Source organism: Bos javanicus, chromosome 3 (assembly GCF_032452875.1).
Source record: "Bos javanicus breed banteng chromosome 3, ARS-OSU_banteng_1.0, whole genome shotgun sequence".
In the NCBI taxonomy this organism is placed as follows: domain Eukaryota; kingdom Metazoa; phylum Chordata; class Mammalia; order Artiodactyla; family Bovidae; genus Bos; species Bos javanicus.
The window spans coordinates 101,408,307-101,429,363 of NC_083870.1; the positions used below are offsets into that span (position 1 = coordinate 101,408,307).

The following is a 21,057-nucleotide window of genomic DNA, read 5'->3' on the forward strand; positions in this document are numbered from 1 at the left end:
ACTCCACGTGGGCTTCGTGTTTTGGAGCTGTAATCAGATTTGCATTTTAGAGAGATGACTATGGCCTCAATGGAGAGAAGGAACTGAATGGGGAGAGAATGCACGCAGAGAACTGTAGAAATAAGTCTGGGTCTTGGCTGGGTCGACACCTCTTAGCACTGATCTCTCCTGACTTACTTTTGGCCAACGCCTCGCCTCTCCAGGATCTCCCTCCCTCCTCCTCCCCGAGGGCCCGGCGGACGCGCGGGCGGGGAAGCTAGGCAAAGGGTGGCCCTGCCTGGGTGGTCTCCTGCCCCGCCCCCCGCGGCGCCGTTGCCTAGCAGCAGATCCGGCCGCTAGGCTCCGGGTAATTTGCGGGAGACTCAGCCAATGGGAGGGCGTAGCCCAAGCCCGCTCCCTTTTTCTGGGACTGCAGACGCTTCCTCGGCACTGCGGTTCCCGTTCCCGGCTAGTTCCTGCACGCGGGACCAACTTCGGCTCCGGCTCTGCGCCCCGAGCCGCACTGCCGCACTCCTCACGCTCGCGGACACCACTGCACACCCGTACCCGCGTCTTAGCGGCCCCGCTGAATTCCGACGCGTAGCTCAGCGGTACACCGGACCAGGCCAGTCTATGGGGGCTCCCAGATAACGCAGGTTGGGGGCTCCCATGCCCCCCCATACCCGCCAGCATGGCTCGGCCGCCACCTCTCGGGGAGCTGCCCCCGGGCTACACACCCCCAGCTCGACCTGCAACACCCCAGGTGAGTGGAGGGGAAGGCGGAAGAAGGAACCGGGTCTGCAATGTGTAACGTCTCTAAATCTTGGGAAAAACTCGGTGTGTGTGTGTGTGTGTGTGTGTGTGTGTGTGTGTGTATCCTCAGCATCTGGCCAGTGAGAGAGAGGGTGTCTATGTCGACCTCTGTCTGTCTGAGAACCCGTGTGTGTGCGTATCCTATCTCAGAAAACGAATCTATGCCTTCTTCAATTGTGTATTGGGTGGGAGGCAGGGAATGGAGTTAAATTTTTTCCAAGTTTGGGCCTGTGTCTGTGTACGTCCTCCCTGTTTTGCATCCAGAAACCAAGAAGCCAGAGCTTGGCAGAGGATGGAATAAAGAGAAAAGGGAAAGGTTTCATGGGTGGTTGCAGTAATGCCTGGCTGACCCTTCTCTTTCTATCCCAGATCCTAGCTGGGAGCCTGAAGGCTCCGCTCTGGCTCCGTGCTTACTTCCAGGGCCTGCTCTTCTCTTTGGGCTGCGGGATCCAGAGACACTGTGGCAAAGTGCTCTTCCTGGGACTGTTGGCCTTTGGGGCCCTAGCCCTGGGTCTCCGCGTGGCCATCATTGAGACAGACCTAGAACAGCTCTGGGTGGAAGGTGAGTTGTGGGCACTGGCTGTAGTTGGTTGGATGTGGTAAGCCCAAGACAGGAATAGGGTGAGAAGCTGGCTATTGAGTTCTAGTGGGCTTTGCTCTGGGTGGAGGGGGCACCTGCCTGCCAGAGCCTGGGCATCTGGGAGCACTGCTCCTCTCACACCCATAAACGGACATCTGCAGATGGTGGAGCCCGGTGAACAGACATATGGAGCCTGTGAGTGTATGTGTGTTTATTTAGCATTTATTGGCAATCTTTTATATGTATTGACTGCGCTGCAGTGTTTGCAAGGCAACTAAAACAAGACCCATCTTTCAGTAGCAAGGAAAGTAAAATATATGCTGTGATGTAATATACAATATAATACAAAGCAGAAAACAGTTGTGTCATATAAGAGAAGACAGAGAGAGATCACATCTGACTAGGAGAAGTAGAAGTGTTAGAACTAGAAGGCTGGGGGAACTGATAAATCATCTGGCAGGCCTCTAGGGAGAGGTCCCATACACAGAGGCCCCCTGCAAGCGTTTAGTGGAAAAGTGTCACAGAATCTGCTCTTTGAGGCAACAGCGGAGTCAAATGGAACCAGATCTTCACTTCCTAAGGGAAGCATTAGATTTAAATGATTTCTTATTAATAGTTTCGACATAACTCTCCTTTCCTGGGGCCTGGTACGATAACCCTTTAACAGAGTCAAACTCCTCTCTGTTCTTTCCTGGGAAATTTGCATTTGTGGGCTCCCCCGAACCTCCCCCAGCCCTGGCCCACACCCAAAGGCAGAGCCAGGTTAGACTCTCACACCCCTAAGTTATTTTAAATGCTGGCACTTCTGAGGATCCAGAGCAGATGTTTCTTGGAGCCTGTCTGCCTGTTAGGATCCCACACCTCATCCTACCCTACCCCCCACCCTCTGCAGACTCTCACATCTATACACACTCCAGGCCAGCCCTGGGGTCCAGAGCAGATGTTTCTCTGTGCCTGCCTGCCTGCCCCCAGCCCCAGGACAAACATGTGCATACACGAACAGACACTTACCCCCACCCACACCACTGCTGCCTGGGTGGTCCCAAATGACTCTTGGATTTCTTGCCACAATAGAGGCTGTCTCCCACCCCTTCTTGCTTCTCCATTCCCCAGATCTTCCCAGTCTAAACACTGCTTGAACCTCCATGTTTCCTCATCCTCTCTCCTGCATTCCAGCACAGGCCAGGCTTGATCTCACTGGGTTTTTGGTGATCTTTGTGGGAGGGTCATATAAGAGGGCAGGAATCAATTCCTAGGTCTTTTTCCTTTGTTTTAGAATATCACTCTGCTCTCTATTGGGGCTGGAGGTGAGTTGAAAGCAGTGCTCCTGACCTGGACTTTTCTCTGAGGCTTCTTCCAGCAATACCCTCGGCAATGAGGACTGAAGGGTATTCTCCATTCCTTTCCTGTTTGGCTAATACAGAAAGCAAAGAGAGAAGCATGGCATTAGCTCTGAGATTTCTGGACTCTCCAGCTTTGCCATGGTGAGATTGGAATGTGACTTCTCGTTCCTGGTCAGTGTTAAAGGTGAAGGACTCAGAGATAAATTCTCTAAAATAAAAATCCCAGGAAATTCCCTGGTGGTCCAGTGGTTAGGATTCTGTGCTTTCACTGCCGAGGGCCCTGTTCAGTCCTTGGTCAGGGAACTAAGATCTTGCAAACCAGGTGGTCTAGCCAAAAAAATAACAAGAAAGCAAAGAAAAATCACAACGTAGAGTCCAACGAGTACTTTCAGGAACAGTGATAGAAATGGTTTGAAATTGGAGCTGTCCCTGAAGATAAGGAACATACAGCCCTTCTGTCTAGAAGGCAGGTGACAACCATGTATCAGTTGGTGGAACCACAATTCACTCAGATTCCCAAGGCTGAAACCTTGAGAGTCAGTCTCAGTTCTTCTTACTCAGTTAATTGGTTACTAAACAATTAAAATTCTTCCTTCTCAGCCTCTCTCATAAGGGATCCCTTCTTTCCACCCTTGTAGCAGTCGCTCTAGCTAAGGCCTGGCAGAACACTCCTTACTGTATCATTTAGAATGCGTTTAGCCACATTAAGGAGAGAGAAAGGGAAAGAGGGAGAAAGGAAGAGAATTGATTTTTTATTTTCCTCCTTGAAGTCTAGCAGTAGAGAGTAGAGAAGTTCCACCAGGGACAATTCAGCAACCTAAGGACATCAGCAAAAGGTTCTTTCTGTCCTTCTCCTCTGCCTTCTTCTGTATGTTGGGCTTTTGCCCTCAGGTTTATCACACTTTCTCCCAAGGTGGCTGCTGCCATGGTAGAAAAGGGAAGTCATGCCTGTCTTGCACACCTTTTTTGAAAGGAAAATTTTACTACCCACCCCTTCCCACCGCTCACCCCCACGGACTTCCCATTTGGTTATTTTGGCAAGAACTATATAGCATCCTACGTCTAAATCCTTCACTTGGCAAAGACAGTGGAATTATAAGTGATTGACTTCTTAGACTCATCAAATTTCAGCTTCTAAGGCTGGGGAGGAGCCCAACTGCCCTGAATCACTGTGCCTTTCTGGGGATGGCCCAGGAAATCTAGGTCTGTTAAGGGACTGCCCTTTCCCCTCACCTTTAAATCTGCCTCCACACCGCCCTCCTGTGGAGCGTCTAAATCTGACCAAGTCAGTCAGTCTCCTCTTAGTGCTTCCCTTAGTACGTAGTGCTTAGTGCTACGGTGACCCCAATACCGGAAACCTGGATTCAATCCCTGGGTCGGAAAGATCCCCTCGAGAGAGAATGGCAACCCACTCCAGTATCTTGCCTGGAGAATCCCATGAACAAAGTAGCCTGGTGGGCTACAGTCCATGGGGTCACAAAGAGTCAGACACAACTGAAGTGGCTTAGCACACACATGCCCACAGAGTCCTTCCACCACTCTCTACTGGCTTCCAGGGAGTCTAGAATCCAGTTCAAGCCCCCTAGCAGAAGGCAATGGCAACCCACTCCAGTATTCTCGCCTGGAAAATCCCATGGACGGAGGAGCCTGGAAGGCTGCAGTCCATGGGGTCGCTAAGAGTCAGACATGACTGAGCGACTTCACTTTCACTTTTCCTTTCATGCACTGGAGAAGGAAATGGCAACCCTCTCCAGTGTTCTTGCCTGGAGAATCCCAGGGACGGGGGAGCCTGGCGGGCTGCCATCTATGGGGTCGCACAGAGTCAGACATGACTGAAGCAACTTAGCAGCAGCAGCAGCACACTCTAGGTTGCTTACCCAGCTTTGTCTCTCCCTCACTCTTAGGAGCCCAGCAGTGCTGAGCCCCTGACTGACAGTTACCTGCACACACTTGGTCCAGAACCCCTTTCCCTGGCTTCTTACCCTGGCCAACTCCTGTTCATCATTCACAGCTCAGCTCTGGAATATATTAGGTGATGAAAAAGCCAGGTCATCTCAACTTATCTGCTTAAAACCTCCCATGGCTCCCATTTCATACAGAGACAGCCTGAGTCTCTACAAAAGCTTATAGGTCCTTACGTGTGAAATTTCTAGACCAAAGATTGTGAACATTTCTGTGGGTCCTAAAACATATTGCAATATCGTACGTGCTCAGTCATATCCGACTCTTTGTGACCCCCATGGACTGCAGCATCTCCTGAAGTTTCTTCACTATCTCCTGAAGTTTGCTCAAACTCATGTCTACTGAGTCAGTGATGCTATCTGAATATGGTTGAAAGATGGTAAGTTGCATTTATTGGATTACCTATAAAATGGACTCTATCCAGCTCTAACCAGTTATATTATCCCTTTTGTAAAGTTTTTAACAGATGTGATGATTTTGAGTCTCCTTCCCCTGTTCTGCCTTTCTCCCCACTTACTTACAGTCTCTTTCCTTCGGTTCTTTCTCATGTTTCTGTCACATCATTTCTCTCCCAGCAACTATTGAATAATAATTCCATATCTGTACCTCTTGGGTACTGGACAACTTCCTAAGTACTTTGCTCATATTGGTTCTGTGTCTTTATTTATTTTTGGCTGCGCTCTGTCTTTGTTGCTGCACACAGGCTTTCTGTAATTGCAGGGAGCAAGGGCTACTCTCTAGTTTTGGTGCGCAGGCTTCTCATTCCAGCGACTTCTCGTGTGCAGAGCGTGGGCTCTAGGGTGTGGGCTCAGTAGTTGTGACACATGGGCTTAGTCGTTCCGAGGCATGTGGAATTTTCCTTGACCAGGGATCAAACCAATGTGCCCTGCATGGACAGGCAGATTCTTAACCACTGGACCACCGGGGAAATCCCATCACATTGATTCTCAATCCACCAAGGTGGGCATTGTCCCATTTCTCAGATGAGGAAATTGCAGATCAGAGAGACTAAGTACCCCAAGCATCAGAGCCAAGACCCAAAGCCGGGTCTGTTCGGAAGCCTTTGTGCTCCCCGACACCTGCTGTCTCTTCTGGCCTGCCCAGTACACCCCATTCATCTGTCCTCGTAACCGTCACCATCATTGTCAGCCAAAACGTAGCTTTCTCTTCCTCATTTTCTCTGAGGACTCCTTATTCTCTTTGATGCTGTATTTTATTATTTCTAACATTTATTTATTTGGCTGTGTCGGTTCTTAGTTGCAGGACTCGGAATCTTCATTGCAGTATGTAGGATCTTCCATTGAGGCAAGTGTGCTTGCTTAGTTGCCTCAAGGCATGTGGGGTTTTATTAATTCCCGGATCAGGGACTGAACCCATGTCCCTTGTACTGGAAGGCAGATTCTTAACCACTGGACCACTAGGGAAGTCCTTTGATACTGGTTTGAATTATGCCTGTCCCTTTCTCTTGCTTTCTCATTAGCTCTGTCTGGTTGCTTCTTTCTCCCAAACCTCAGCCCCCCCAGCAAACTCCCTTACTGTGGGGAGCTTATCTCTGCCCTCCGCTCCTGTCCCTCCTTGTGGCAGCTCTGGCCTAAGCCCGGTGAAATAAACACTGCAGTACAGGTCTGCAGAAGTGGGGAGTCAGGAAAGGAAGAAAAGAAGTATGTGGAATTGACAGCAGAGAAGGCAGGATGGCTATGTGAGACTGTTCATGAGTGAGGAGGGTCAGGAATGTGACTGGGAGCAGGGATGAGCAAAGGAGTGCATCTGTGATTAACACAACCAAGGGTTTGGGGCTTTCATGAGTGAGGGGATTATGTGGGTTTGAAAGAGATGGGGGGGGAGGGTATGATCATCCCAAGTGGGACTGGAGTCTTGGAGAAGCAGTCCAGTGGGCCCAGGGGTGGCAGAGACCTACAGGAAGAGGCCCCAGATGGGGGAAAGCAGAACTGGGCCTAAGACCAGGCCAAGTCCACAAAGTCCCCGGGGTGGTTTGGCCTTAGCCCTTGCCTCCCCCAAACCACAGTCAGGTCACAGCATCCCGCAAACCTCCCGCCTCCCCAGGCCTCTGGTACAGAGCTGGCCTCCGCAGCCAGGGTAATGCAGGACTCGATAAAGAAGATGAAGGCAGACCTGGTCCTGGGACTCCTCTGTGTCTGGACTGAGAAACTGGTGAAGGGATCTTCCCCCAGCCCACTTTGATCCCACCTCTGCCAGGGTCCTGGAGCTATTTCCTGAGAGGAAGCAGTATGCTGGCAGCGTCACACTGAAAGGCCATGTGACCCTCCCCCTCACCTGTGCCACTACAGAGCCATTATTGGCACACATTCACCCAGCCACCCACCCTCTTTACAGAGCAGTTTGCAGAAAGGTGTATGGATATAAACCACTGTCCGGGACAACCTGAAATAGGAACCAGCCCCAGCACTAGACCTGTTCCTTCAGGAGACCCTCCAACAGCAGCCTCCCTCGTTGTCCTCCCCGCCAGAACAGAGACAGACTGAGTGGGGGCCCCCTTACCGGGACACCAAAGCCCCACCCTGGCCCCGCTCCTGTGGATCTCTCACGTTTAAGTTATTTGCTCCAAACACAGCCAGCTGGGTTCATGCTGAAACCTTAGGTCTCACAAGAGTCCCAAAGAGCCACACAGCTGGGCCTCTCCACTCCAGATTCTGAAACGAGGGCCAGGAGCCTGGGGCCTCAGCGTGGCCATCAAGGAGAAGTTCTTCCCACTTGTCTTGGGAGGTCTCTGGAGTTGGGATCCCACACTCCCTGGAGCTTGGATCCACCGAGGCTCTTGCCCCCCAGCTTTCTCTCTCTGCTCTGGCAGTGGGCAGCCGGGTGAGCCAGGAACTGGAATACACCAAGGAGAAGCTGGGGGAGGAGGCTGCGTATACCTCCCAGATGTTGATACAGACCCCACGCCAGGAGGGGGAGAACGTCCTCACGCCCGAGGCACTTGACCTCCACCTCCAGGCAGCCCTCACCGCCAGTAAAGTGCAAGTATCCCTCTATGGAAAGTGAGTCTGGCTGAGCCCCCGAGCAGCTGGGAGCGAGAGGTGCCACAGCAGGGCTGGAGCCGCAGTCGCCCTCTTCTACTGACGTCCCGTGCCCCTGGCTATTGCAGGTCCTGGGATCTGAACAAAATCTGCTACAAGTCAGGAGTTCCCCTAATTGAAAATGGAATGATTGAGCGGGTGAGTCTCCTGCACTGTTCTCTGAGACAGGGTAGAGGTGGAGCCTTCTCTGCAGTAGGGGAGGTGGTGGGGGTGGAGTAGGGGGCACTGCAGGGGTAGGACTGATGTTTGGCCTGGGATGTCCCTGGCAGATGATTGAGAAGCTGTTTCCCTGCGTGATCCTCACCCCCCTCGACTGCTTCTGGGAGGGAGCCAAACTCCAAGGGGGCTCTGCCTACTTGCCGTGAGTGCCGCTGCTGCTGCTCCCGGGCCCTGCTTCATCCCCTGCCAGGACTTCCCCAACAGAAAGGAGGGATGGTGAGCAAAAGCTCACCAGAGCCTGATTACCACCCAGGTCAGGGTCAGAGCACAGGCAGCCTCAGGGCTCTCTCCTCATCCCCCTTCTCTTCACCTCCAAAGGAAAGGCAGGCCTGTCTTATTTAGATAAAACATGCAGATCTGTAAGATCTGAACAAAGGAGAAAAAAGATCCCCAGGAGAATGGATACATGTATGTGTATGGCTGAATCCCTTGTCCACCTGAAACTATCACAACATTGTTATTGGCTGTATTCCAATATAAAATCAAAAGTTTGTTGTTGGTTTTTTTTTTTTTTTTTTTTTAAGAAAAGATCCCCAGAAAGAGACTTTGCCAGGGAGAGTTAGCTAGGTGTCAACTCAGCTGCTGCCCAGGCCAGAAAGAAAACCTGTTACAGGCAGGCACCTATATGGTTATATATGAGAACCAAGGATAGACGGTTTGAGAGGGAATGAAATGGGGCTTTTGTGGGTCTTCTCCTTCTGTTAAGTACCATCTGTCTTGAGTTCTGTCTCAGCTCCTGCATCCATTCAGAGTTCACTGCAGCAACCTGCTGGACTGAGCCTCCACAGAGAGGGACAGTGAGCAGCTAGAAGCGGGGTGGGCTACCCCATGGGTCCCCTGGCAGCAGTCTGGAGGATGGGCACTGATCCCTGATCCTCACCAACCACAAGCTCTCCCTGCAGGGGCCGCCCAGACATCCAGTGGACCAACCTGGACCCAGAGCAGCTGCTGGCAGAGCTGGGCCCCTTTGCCTCCCTTGAGGGCTTCCGGGAGCTGCTAGACAAGGCACAGGTGGGCCAGGCCTACGTGGGGCGGCCCTGTCTGCACCCTGACGACCTCCACTGCCCACCCAGTGCCCCTAACCATCACAGCAGGCAGGTGGGTTCCAGCCAGGTCTGCTGGGGAAAGGTTATTTCCTTCCCTTTCCCCTCGTGTTCCCCTGTTCCTGGAGACAGCAGACTGCTCTATGCTCTGCCCCATATTTCCTGGACACTGTTACCCTCTCCACACTGCACTCAACACCTAGAGTTTTCCATTCCCATTCAGCTCTCCTAAGGACCCAAGTAGCATATGAATCCCTTTGGCTTTTTCTAAGCCCAGAAAGGCTGGACTTCATCAAAACACATGTGTACAGAGAGACAAGACAAATTAGATAAGCATGGGTGTCATACCTGGTTTCCTGAGTGTCTTTGCGGCCCTGTGAATGTGGACCTTTTCCCAAAACCACCGAAGTTCAGCCAGCTCCTCCCTGCAGCCTGTTTCTAGGCCTCTGCTCCCTCTTGTGGCCTCCTCCTGCCAGACTCTAGCTGTTCGCTTACAGGGCGGGCAAGAGGCTCAGCACAACAGTATATACACCCCAGGCCCACAGAGCTCTGTGGCAAGCATGGTTCCTGGAGGTGCCCACCCAGAGACACCTGGTTACCCACAAGTAGGGCCTGGAGTAATGAGCTTCTCTCCACCCACTCCAGGCTCCCAACGTGGCTCAGGAGTTGAGTGGGGGCTGCCATGGCTTCTCCCACAAGTTTATGCACTGGCAGGAGGAGCTGCTGCTGGGAGGCATGGCCAGAGACCCCCAAGGACAGCTGCTGAGGTAGGACCGCCCCCCCGGGAGTTGCCAAGGGGATGCCCCAGGCATGGGGAGCCACACCCTGATGCCAGGCAGCTCTGGCAAATGCCCCTTGCACATGCCCTCCTGGTCGTTGAGACCAGCCCTGACTCCTGCTTCTCCTACACCACTGCCAGGGCAGAGGCCCTGCAGAGCACCTTCCTGCTAATGAGCCCCCGCCAGCTCTACGAGCACTTCCGAGGTGACTACCAGACGCATGACATCGGCTGGAGCGAGGAGCAGGCCGGCACGGTCCTTCAGGCCTGGCAGCGACGCTTTGTGCAGGTCAGCGTGGAGCCAACGAGTGCAGCACCCGAGGCCGCTGCTTCCTCCTGCGCCTCACACCACCCTGTCTCTCCAGCTGGCCCAGGAGGCCCTGCCCGAGAACGCATCCCAGCAGATCCACGCCTTCTCCTCTACCACCCTGGACGACATCCTGCACGCCTTCTCTGAAGTCAGCGCTGCCCGTGTGGTGGGGGGCTACCTGCTTATGGTGGGTCCTCTTGGCGCCTTGCCCCCTACCACCAGCCCCACCTGGGAGCCCCCATCCCAGACTGCCCTCTCTCCCTACAGCTAGCCTATGCCTGTGTGACGATGCTGCGGTGGGACTGTGCCCAGTCCCAGGGTGCAGTGGGCCTCGCTGGTGTGCTGCTGGTGGCCCTGGCAGTGGCCTCGGGCCTGGGGCTCTGTGCCCTGTTGGGCATCGCCTTCAACGCTGCCACTACCCAGGTAGGCCAGGTCTGCGGGCAGACTTGGGGCCCACAGCCCCGGGCTGCTCAGATCCTCCAACTGCCTGCCCCCATACCCCTTCAGGTGCTGCCTTTCTTGGCACTGGGCATCGGCGTGGACGACATATTCCTGCTGGCACACGCCTTCACAGAGGCTCCACCTGGCAGCCCTCTCCAGGTGAGGCCTCGTCCTCCTGCCTGGGTTCATCCCAGGCCGTGCTGCTGAGGGCCTCAGAGCCTCTTGGTTTAAGCGACTTGGGCTGGTAATAAGCCTCTCTGCGCCTCTCTTCCTCACCTGTAAACAGGGGTAATCACAGTTAGCGTGGTAAGGGTTGTGGTGAGGATCGGTAATTTGAGTGCTTAGAACAGGGCAATAAACGTCAGCTGCTGTGTGGTTCCTGCCCCTCCCCTGCCATCCTTCACTCGGCCTTGTCCTGGCAGGAGCGCACGGGGGAGTGTCTGCGACGCACAGGCACCAGTGTCACACTCACATCCATCAACAATATGGTTGCCTTCTTCATGGCCGCCCTAGTTCCCATCCCTGCACTGCGGGCCTTCTCCTTGCAGGTGAGGCCTCACCCATGGCTCGGGGCCCAGGCTCGGGTGGGCATGGAGCCTAGTGGGCTTCATCCAGGTTTTGTGCCCCTCCTGTCCACCCCGCAGGCAGCCATAGTGGTGGGCTGCAACTTTGCAGCCGTGATGCTTGTCTTCCCAGCGGTCCTCAGCCTGGACCTGCGGCGGCGCCACTGCCGGCGCCTGGATGTGCTCTGCTGCTTCTCTAGGTACCCGTGTCCCACCGGGCCGTCCCTCCTGAGCCCCATCCCGTCCTGTCCCCTTGGCACCATTTCCAGACCTCCGCCCCCTCTCTGCCTCTTCCAGCCCCTGCTCTGCTCGGGTGATTCAGATTCTGCCCCAGGAGCTGGGGAATGGGACGGTACCAGTGGGTGTTGCCCACCTGACTGCCACGGTTCAAGCCTTTGCCCACTGTGAAGCCAGCAGCCAACATGTGGTCACCATCTTGCCTCCCCAAGCCCAGCTGGTGCCGCCACCTTCTGACCCTTTGGGCTCTGAGCTCTTCAGCCCAGGAGGGTCCACACGGGACCTTCTAGGGCAGGAGGAGGGGACAGGGCAGAAGGCAGCCTGCAAGTCCCTGCCCTGTGCCCGCTGGAATCTTGCCCATTTCGCCCGCTCTCAGTTTGCACCCTTGTTGCTCCAGTCCCACACCAAGGTAAGCCTCCAGGCCCGGGCAGCTTGAGGCGGGACGCGGCACAGACTTCTTAGATGTCTCTGGGCCTCCAGCTTAGTCGCCTTTCCCCACAGGCTGTAGTACTGGTACTTTTTGGGGCTCTCCTGGGCCTGAGCCTCTATGGAGCGACCTTGGTGCAGGACGGTCTGGCCCTGACTGATGTGGTGCCGCGCGGCACCAAGGAGCATGCCTTCCTGAGCGCCCAGCTCAGGTACTTCTCTCTGTATGAGGTGGCTCTGGTGACACAGGGTGGCTTTGACTACGCCCACTCCCAACGCGCCCTCTTTGATCTGCACCAGCGCTTCAGTTCCCTCAAGGCCGTGCTGCCCCCACCGGCCACCCAGGCACCCCGCACCTGGCTGCACTACTACCGCAGCTGGCTACAGGGTGAGAGGCGAGGAGGCGGGCAGGGAGGGTGCGGCCGGCAGGATCCCCCAGAGCCCACAGGCCAACTGGACCCCTTCCCCGTCCTCTGCCAGGAATCCAGGCTGCATTTGACCAGGACTGGGCTTCTGGGCGCATCACCCGCCACTCATACCGCAATGGCTCTGAGGATGGGGCCCTGGCATACAAGCTGCTCGTCCAGACCGGGGATGCCCAGGAGCCTCTAGATTTCAGCCAGGTTGGAAGAGGACTGGAGGGCAGGGGAGCACAGAGGGGCTCCAGGCCCCGTGGGCCCAGCCTTAACCCCCTCTGCCTCTGCAGCTGACCACCAAGAAGCTGGTGGACAAGGAAGGGCTGATCCCACCCGAGCTCTTCTACATGGGGCTGACCGTGTGGGTGAGCAGTGACCCCCTGGGTCTGGCAGCCTCACAGGCCAACTTCTATCCCCCACCTCCTGAGTGGCTGCATGACAAGTATGACACCACGGGGGAGAATCTTCGCAGTGAGTCCCGGGGGAGCCCGAACTGCCTGGGCCCAGGCCCACACAGGCCCTCCCCTGAAGCCCTGCCCACTGCTGCCCGAGCTCACCGGCCACCCCTCCGACCCCTCCCTCCACAGTCCCGGCGGCCCAGCCCTTGGAGTTTGCCCAGTTCCCCTTCCTCCTGCGCGGCCTCCAGAAGACTGCAGACTTCGTGGAGGCCATTGAGGGGGCCCGGGCAGCGTGTGCTGAGGCCAGCCAGGCCGGGGTGCATGCCTACCCCAGCGGCTCCCCCTTCCTCTTCTGGGAGCAGTACCTGGGCCTGCGGCGCTGCTTCCTGCTGGCAGTCTGCATCCTGCTGCTGTGTACTTTCCTCGTCTGTGCCCTGCTGCTGCTCAACCCCTGGACGGCTGCGCTCATAGTGAGTCTTGCAGGAGTGGGGCTAGAGGGACCCATAGCTCCCCCACCTGTCCCGCCCAGGAGCCCTGGGTGAGCCCTGCCCTGCCCAGGAGCCCTGGGTGAGCCCTGCCCTCCCCAGGTACTGGTCCTGGCGATGATGACTGTGGAGCTCTTTGGCATCATGGGTTTCCTGGGCATCAAGCTGAGTGCCATCCCGGTGGTGATTCTTGTGGCCTCCATAGGCATCGGTGTCGAGTTCACCGTCCACGTGGCTCTGGTGAGCACAGGCACTAGGAGGGGGCGGGCCAGCTGATTCCATTTTCAACAAACAGTGTGTGCTCAGTACTGGGGAGATGAGAGCAATACATACACACTTTACCTTCAAGAAGGCAATGGCACCCCACTCCAGTACTTTTGCCTGGAAAGTCCCACGGACGTCCATGGGGTCGCTAAGAATCGGACACGACTGAGCGACTTCACTCACTCACTTTACCTTCAAGAGTGTAGAGATAATAAACAAGTAAATAAATAGCCATTTCAGCAGAGAGGAGAGACAAAGGCCTGACCAGAATGGGATGAGGACAGAATGGCAGGTGAGAAAATGAGAACTAACAGTTATTTTGGATGGATTTACTGTGAATCAGGGAGATGGGGTGGTAGCTAGGTGACAGTAAGCATAAGGCGAGATCTTCCAGCACAGAGGTGCAGATCACAGGTGGGCTGGCCTCTCCCACAGCTTCGTGTTCTCCGGCAGAAGAGGGGTGGCAGTGGGGTGGGGCCAGTGGACCGTTGGGAGCTCTAACACAAACCTGGCCAGACCCCACAAACAGCTTCCTTCATTCTTCCCCCATAAAATCCTTATTTTTCTGATTATAAGAACAACATACTCCTTGGGGGACAAGTCAGCATGCAGAAAAATACCCAGAAAGAATCAGAAAGCCTCTGAAATGCCACCCTGAGAAGTATCCATCCTTCTAGACCAGGCATCAGCAAACTTTTTCTGAAAAGAATCAGTAATATTTTAGGCTTGTCAGGCCATATGGTCTTTCTACCAGTGTAGCACAAGAGCAGCCATAGATGATAGGTGCTGAATGGGTGTGGCCGGGTTTCAACAAAACTTTATTTACCAAAACATGGGACAGGGTATAGATGGCCAACCTAGTCTGAAAGAAAGTGAAAGTGAATGTCGCTCAGTCATGTCCAACTCTTTGCCACCCCATGGACTATACAATCCATAGAATTCTCCAGGCCAGAATACTGGAGTGGCTTCAGTTCTCCAGGGAAACTTCCCAACCCAGGAATCGAACTGGGTCTCCTGCATTGCAGGAGGATTCACCAGCTGAGCTAGATGAATGAGACAGAGATGTCTAGAACAGGTTGGGCTTCCCTTGTGGCTCAGCTGGTAAAGAATCTCCCTGCAATGTGGGAGACCTGGGTTCCATCTCTGGGTTGGGAAGATCCCCTGAAGGAAGGCATGGCAACCCACTCCAATATTCTTACCTGGAGAATCCCCATGTACAGAGGAGCCTGGTGGACTACAGTCCATGGAGTCCCAAAGAGTCAGACGCAACTGAGCGGCTAAGCACACAGCCCATCTCACTCATATATACAGGGTTACCTACATGGACTTGTGCTTGGGTCTTGCGCAGTTCCCAGGAACTCAGTTCACCTGGCCGCCTGTGGGCCAGGCATGGGTGAGCCCTGGGGACACAGATGAGCTGGCCGTGGTTGGTCAAGGAGCAGCTCCAGGACCACTTTGTTCCCCCAGGGCTTCCTGACCGCTCAGGGTAGCCGGAACCTGCGGGCTGCCCGGGCCCTGGAGCGCACATTTGCTCCAGTGACCGATGGGGCCATCTCCACGTTGCTAGGTCTGCTCATGCTTGCTGGCTCCAACTTTGACTTCATCGTAAGGTAGGGGAGGGCTCAGGGCAAGGAGGCAGGGCTGGCCTGCACTGGATACAGGACCTGACCCGGCTGACCCCTCTTTAACACCCCCAGGTACTTCTTTGTGGTGCTGACAATACTTACACTCCTGGGCCTCCTCCATGGGCTCGTGCTGCTGCCGGTACTGCTGTCCATCCTGGGCCCCCCACCAGAGGTGACCACACCATCCTGCTCCCAGCCCACGGGGCGGGGTGGGATAGAACCAAAACAAAACACCCTCAGTGGCCAACAGACAGGGCTCAACTCACAGGACCCCTTCCCCATGAAGTACCACCAGCTGAAGTTAGCAGCCTCCCCTTTTGCCCAGACATCATGTCCCTGCCCTCCAGCCCTCCTAACTTCTTCTTGAGACCCACCTTAGCCTTTAGGTGCAGGATTGGCCCCTGGTCTCAACATCCTGTCCCTTGTTAGCTCTTGTCTCCTGCTGAAGCCACCAAAGACCCCAGCTTCCCAACCAGGAAGTTGCAGAAGGGGGCTGAGTCCCCAGTAGCCCCCAGGCTCACTGGGGCTGCTGTTTCCCCCCAGGTGGTACAGATGTACAAGGAGAGCGCAGAGGTCCTGAGCCCCCCAGCTCCGCAGGGAGGAGGGCTCAGGTGGGGGGTACCCTCCACCCTGCCCCAGAGCTTTGCCAGAGTGACTACCTCCATGACTGTGGCCCTCCACCCACCCCCACTGCCTGGTGCCTACATCCACCCAGCCTCTGAGGAGCCTACTTGGTCACCTGCTGCCACACCAGCTGCCAATGGCCCCAGCAACCTCGGGCCTAGGGGACTGTGTCCAGCCACGGGGTGAAAGAGCAGCCAAAGCATGGAGACCCCATTCAGGCCACATGAAGTCATTGGGAAGCAGTGGGGCATTGCTGAAGACAGGGCGGACTCCTGGGGAGCCCTGCTGCTGCTGCCACCTCATTCCCTCCCCTGATGGGGCCATCGGAGACCTCCCCGAAATCCACACAAAGCCGCCACTGTCTAGGCCGTGAGCAGCCTTGCATGCCCGGCTCTGGGCATGGGCCTGGGCCTGTGTCTGGGTGGGGTAAAAGCCAGCACTTAAGGCTGCAGTGCAGCCCAGACCCCCCTTCCCCCCGACACTGCTGCCCCCAGCAGACCAAGCCTCAGGGATCGTTAGCACCCTTTGCTGGGCCTGGTCCCCGCTGCTTGGTGACCCCTGAGGAGGCGCTCTGTATCCCCGCCAGTCTCTCACCACATAAATTATTTATATGGAGATGTTTATTTTTGTAGTTTGGATGTTAGCTATGCTGAAAGTTTTATTTTTAAAAGAGTGAAATATATTCTATGTGAACTCATCTCAATTGAGGTTGGTGCTTTGTGTTTGTATAGCTGTGAGTTTGCACACACAAGTGTCAGGGCCTGAGGTCCTAGCCCTCTAGTCCTCCGTGTGTTTATTCGCCTGACAAGTGAAGATGATGTGCAGCAAATGCATTGGTCACATACTTGGTAACATGGTCTGGCTGAAGTGCTCAGTACACAAAATGCTCCAAATGTTTTTGGTGTCAAAACCCTACTGTGCAGCTTTCAGAGCCATCATAATCCAGCCTGGCGTTCCTCTCCAGATTCATCGGCCAGCTCCTGTTTCAGCAGCCTGGGGGGATGGACAGAGGGACACAGTCAGGCAACAGGTGAGAGGTGAAGTGGGAGCAGATGAATGAAGTGGCCAAGGGAATTCTCTGGTGGTCCTGTGGTGAAGACCCAGTGCTCTCATTGCCAGGGGCCTGGGTTTGATCCCTGGTTGGGGAATTAAGATCCCACAAGCCTCTTGACGTGACCAAAAAAAAAAAAAAAAGTGGCCAACTGAAACAGAGATGGGGGTGTGTTTTAGGAGTTTTGTGCCCAGACCAATCTCCAAGGCAGAGGCCTGTGCAAGTAAGTAGTCAGCATGGCGCCCCAGAGGCATCTTTGTCCAGACAGCAGAGGATCCGCAGGGCCACTGTAGAAACTGAGGCACTAGCAGCCTGTGTTGCTGTTGTTTAGTTGCTCAGTCATGTCTGACTCTGCGACCCCATGGACTGCAGCATGTCAGACTTCTCTGTCCACTATCTCCCTGAGTCTGCTCAAACTCTTGTCCATTGAGTTGGTGATACATCCAACCATCTCATTCTGGGTCACCCACTTCTGCCCTCAATCTTTCCCCGCATCAGTATCTTTTCCAAGGAGTCCGCTCTTCACATCAGATGGCTAAAGTATTGGAACTTTAGCTTCAACATCAGTCCTTCCAATGAATATTCAGGATTGATTTCATTTAGGATTGACTGGTCCTTGCAGACCAAGGGACTCTTGAGAGTCTTCACCAACACCACGGACAAAAGCATCAGTTCTTTGGCACTCAGCCTTCTTTATGGTCCAGCTCTCACATCTGTACATGACTACTGGAAAAACCATAGTTTGACAAGCAACCAGTGAGGTGCTATCTTTAAGCTGTTTGCTTGTAAAGGTTGAACAATCCCATTGTACAGAGGTCTGGATGATTCTGGCCACACCCCCGGGTGTAGTCTCATCTGATGGATGGGAGGGAGAGGTCTTTCAGTGCCTTTCTCCAATTATCCCAGGGCTCAGTCTCAGCTGACACACATACACACTCTGGGTTCCAGGCACACACTCACCAGGAACAATCCCACCCCCAGAGCACTGCCTTCTCACATCCCACCCCACCCCACCAAGCCAAAGGCCGGAAAATCATGTTCTGACCTAACGTTAGGAGTGGAGAGGGGAGACACCTACTGCAGCTGAATCAACGCTGAATCAAAAAAGAGAAGGTGGTTGGCTTGGAACCAAGGGTAGGGGGTGCATCCGGTATGCCCAAGAGATAGACCCTGGATTTGGGTCCAGTGGTGTTTGGGTCACTATGGAGCGGCTTTGAGGTAGAGCAGGAGAGCTCACCAGGCTGTAACGGTGCAAAAGATGTCGTCACCCCCCACCCCCAGTTCCACTTACCAGCTGAGTGAGCTGGAAAAATCAGACATCCTCTCTGAGCCTCAGCATCTTCATCTGTGAAATGGAAGATTACAGTCCATTTTGTAGGCTGCTGGTTTTTCCTTTTAGGATTGTAAATGAAATATTCATGTAAGAAATGGCCTGGCTTCTCATAGGTACTCTCTCTTGTTGTAGTTTGTGATATTTTTAGCTATGTTGAAAGTCTGTGCTCGGATCAAATGCTTAGTGAATAAACCTAAAACACTGAACGGTGTCGTGATACGGCACTAGCTGAAGGATTCCAGCCAACTGGAGCTGGACCGCCCCAGGAATAGTCAGTTCCAGGGCACTGACCACAGCCAGTCTTGGGGACAAGTCCCAGTGTTTGCAGGGCAAACCACCCTGTGTGGCACTGTACATTACTCAGCCCTCTAACTTCAACACCATTTCATGGCTCCCCATTGCTGATAATAATAAGATCAAAGCCAAGTCCTTTCCAGGCCTAACTGGATCTAGCCTCTGCCATCTTCCCAGCTTTCTCAAGACAGCTAATGGCCAGATGCACACCCTCATTCAGACACACCACACCCTACTCCAGACAGGCTGAATTACTTTCGATGTTCACCTCCCACGACTTCACAAAGGCTATTCGAGAACTCGTTTCCACCTCCCATTCACTGGAACTATCCTTCCAGATAAGTTGGATGCCGTTTCCTCCCAAAGGAGTGGTGACGGCAGGGGTCTGCGGGTATGAAATGACAGGGCTTTAACCTCACCCTCAGTGAGGAAGCGTCGGTTTCCTGGGGGACCCGCAAAGAGAGAGCTGCAGCCCTGAGGTGCCCACAGCGCCGCCCAGCCCGGCCGGTGAGTGGCGTCACCCAGCGGCGGAGCCGCCTGCGATTTGCATACCCATAGTGCACCACGAAAAGACGATTTCACGCGCTTGAATTCCAGCCCCACGGGGGTTTGTCCACTGTTGGAGGGGACAGTACCTGTTAGAAACCTACGGTCTGTGCAAATTCCGCTCAAGGTGCCCAAACCGCGCGGGAGCGGAGCAACCATAACTGTACAGAGTGTTACATTGCTCTGGGAGGTTCCAAGCGAAACTACAAAAGCATACTCTGGTTTCTCTTCAGATCGTATAAATCTTTCGCCTTTTACTAAAGATTTCCGTGGAGAGGAACAATTCTGAGTCTTTACCCAATTTTTTGAGGCCTCGTTTTTAACGAGGCTACATTTTCTAAGGTTAAAAGTTAGAATTCATCAGCTGTCACAATTTATGAAGGAAAATTTTGGTTCCCTTAATCTGTGTTCGAAGTACGGCTTTTTTTTGTGGTTTTTTTTTTTTGCGTGTTTTACTTGTATAATTCTGCACAAAGTCGTTTAGAAGCTTGCAGATGAAATGGAAAAGTTATTGGTTGTTTTTCATTTGATAAAGCGCCAAAGGTTTCGCAGATGGCGCTTAAGGTAGAGACACAGCTAGACATAGAAGACGTAGGTTCAATCCCTGGATTCGGAAGATCCATTGGAGAAGGGAATGACAGCTAATTTCGATATTTATGTGTGTAGAATCCTTAAGACGGAGGAGCCTGGCAGATAGCAATCCATAGTGTCGGACACGGCTGGAGCGACTAAAACACGCGAGCCTATAGGAAGAGGGTAAACGTAGTAATTCTCTCTCACCAGCCCACTCCTAGGGGATTTTCCCCACTCAGGATTGAACCCAGGCCGTCCATATTGCAGGCGCATTCTTGACGGTCTGAACCACCAGGGAAGTCCCGTCAGATTACCTGGTTACTTTCCCAGAGGTTATCTGAGGAAAAAATTAGCTGAGGCACTCTGGTTATGACTTATTCAGACTGTGTCTGTTCAACACTCACTCAATGCCACTTTTCCATTCTAAACCTTTCCGTTAAGGAGTTTAATTTTTTGGTGGAACCAAGAACTTAAGAAGAAAAAAAGGAGATAATACATAATCTCTGATAAGTGCCCTACAGAAACAGCATTATGAGAGAACAAGGCTAGCTACCAAATGTGTCCTCTTGTCCCTAGAGCTACATCCTCTTTAGGGGAAATCACCTAGGCCTGTGGATTTTAGTGAAAGTTGTTCAGTCGTGTCCAACTTTTTGTGACCCCGTGGACTGTAGCCCTCCAGGCTCCTCTGTCCATGGAATTCTCCAGGCAAGAATATTGGAGTGGGTTGCCGTTTTTTTTCCAGGGGGATCCTTCCCAACCAGAGATTGAATCCAGGTCCCCTGCATTGCAGGTGGCCCCTTTACCATCCGAACCACCAGGGAAGTGACTTTTAAGTGATTATCATCTCATACTCGGTGTCCTCCAGATTCACAGCCATTAGCAGATCCCACCGACTCCATATTCATATTCATATGTGTGCTTCATGCAAACACATTTTACCTCCTCAAATGTTACCAAGCTAAGAGCAAGGAAAACTTTTTCTCCCAATATTATCTTTTCTTTCAGCAAAAGGAATCATGCTCTGCTTGGTCTGCATTGTGCTTTGCTCACCAAAGACCATGGATTTTTTTTTAAATATCACTGTAAGGACTATACCATAGTTCATTTAACCAGCCCTCTAAATTAAACCAGGCCTCCAGGACTTACAGCTTTTCTTCTTCAGTTTTCATTATCTAAGGTAGTATTAAGGGTAATCACATTTTCAGTCTTGAGAAATACAATAACAAATAACTATTTTTAACCCATTTACAACATATTTTTATGTAAAATCCATGAGAAAGAAGAATAACTATTTTTTTTCCAAATAATCAACTAGGGACTTCCCTGGGGGTCCAGTGGTTAAGACTCCGCATTTCCACTGCAGGGGGCACCAGTTTAAATTAAAAGATCCCTGGTCAGGGATGCCGCAAGTCCAGAGGCACAGCCAAAATAAAGTCAGTCCCTAATTTCATATTTATAGTATCTTATTGGAATAAAATAATATTTAAATAAGAAAGCAAAGTCATCACTGAATATTTACAGAGCACTGATTATGTGTCAGGGACTGGGGAAGTAGAAATGAATTAGGCTCCACTCCTGGCCCCAGAGATCTTTCTTCAGGGAGATCTGGATCCTCAGGAAGACAAAATACACAACAAATGAAAGGAGAGCATGGGGAGTCCTCAATAACCAAGAGAGGAAATCCAGGGATAGAAT

At 53.2% G+C, this 21,057-nt stretch overlaps 1 protein-coding gene and 1 non-coding gene across 11 annotated transcripts; both read left to right on the forward strand.

Moving 5' to 3' along the window:
- Positions 1-247: 247 nt before the first annotated feature.
- Positions 248-16,262, forward strand: PTCH2 (patched 2). Of its 10 annotated transcripts, none has more exons than XM_061413075.1 (22): positions 262-742; positions 1,162-1,354; positions 7,508-7,676; positions 7,805-7,874; positions 8,006-8,097; positions 8,858-9,053; positions 9,644-9,765; positions 9,918-10,065; positions 10,142-10,273; positions 10,354-10,509; positions 10,594-10,686; positions 10,950-11,075; positions 11,172-11,290; positions 11,388-11,736; positions 11,808-12,141; positions 12,234-12,376; positions 12,460-12,640; positions 12,757-13,037; positions 13,155-13,292; positions 14,784-14,926; positions 15,014-15,113; positions 15,485-16,262. In XM_061413075.1, the coding sequence occupies exons 1-22, from the start codon at positions 671-673 to the stop codon at positions 15,749-15,751; spliced, it is 3,624 nt and encodes a 1,207-aa protein (XP_061269059.1). In that variant the 5' UTR covers positions 262-670; the 3' UTR covers positions 15,752-16,262. The 10 variants fall into 10 exon arrangements, 8 of the variants coding, with proteins under 8 accessions (XP_061269061.1, XP_061269064.1, XP_061269062.1 ...); XM_061413073.1 differs by having other exon boundaries at positions 264-742; positions 7,508-7,697; XM_061413074.1 differs by having other exon boundaries at positions 270-742; positions 7,508-7,697; positions 11,829-12,141.
- Positions 16,263-19,002: 2,740 nt separating this feature from the next.
- Positions 19,003-19,119, forward strand: LOC133245497 (U5 spliceosomal RNA). Its single transcript, XR_009735744.1, has one exon. It is a non-coding gene; the product is annotated as a U5 spliceosomal RNA (small nuclear RNA).
- Positions 19,120-21,057: the final 1,938 nt, after the last annotated feature.

Excerpts from the sequence above, each read along its gene's own strand:
- PTCH2 (XM_061413073.1), top strand. The coding sequence starts at position 671 with ATGGCTCGGCCGCCACCTCTCGGGGAGCTGCCCCCGGGCTACACACCC. Across the intron at positions 10,687-10,949 it reads CACCTGGCAGCCCTCTCCAG|GAGCGCACGGGGGAGTGTCT; the intron begins GTGAGGCCTCGT and ends TTGTCCTGGCAG. Across the intron at positions 13,038-13,154 it reads CCTGGACGGCTGCGCTCATA|GTACTGGTCCTGGCGATGAT; the intron begins GTGAGTCTTGCA and ends TGCCCTCCCCAG.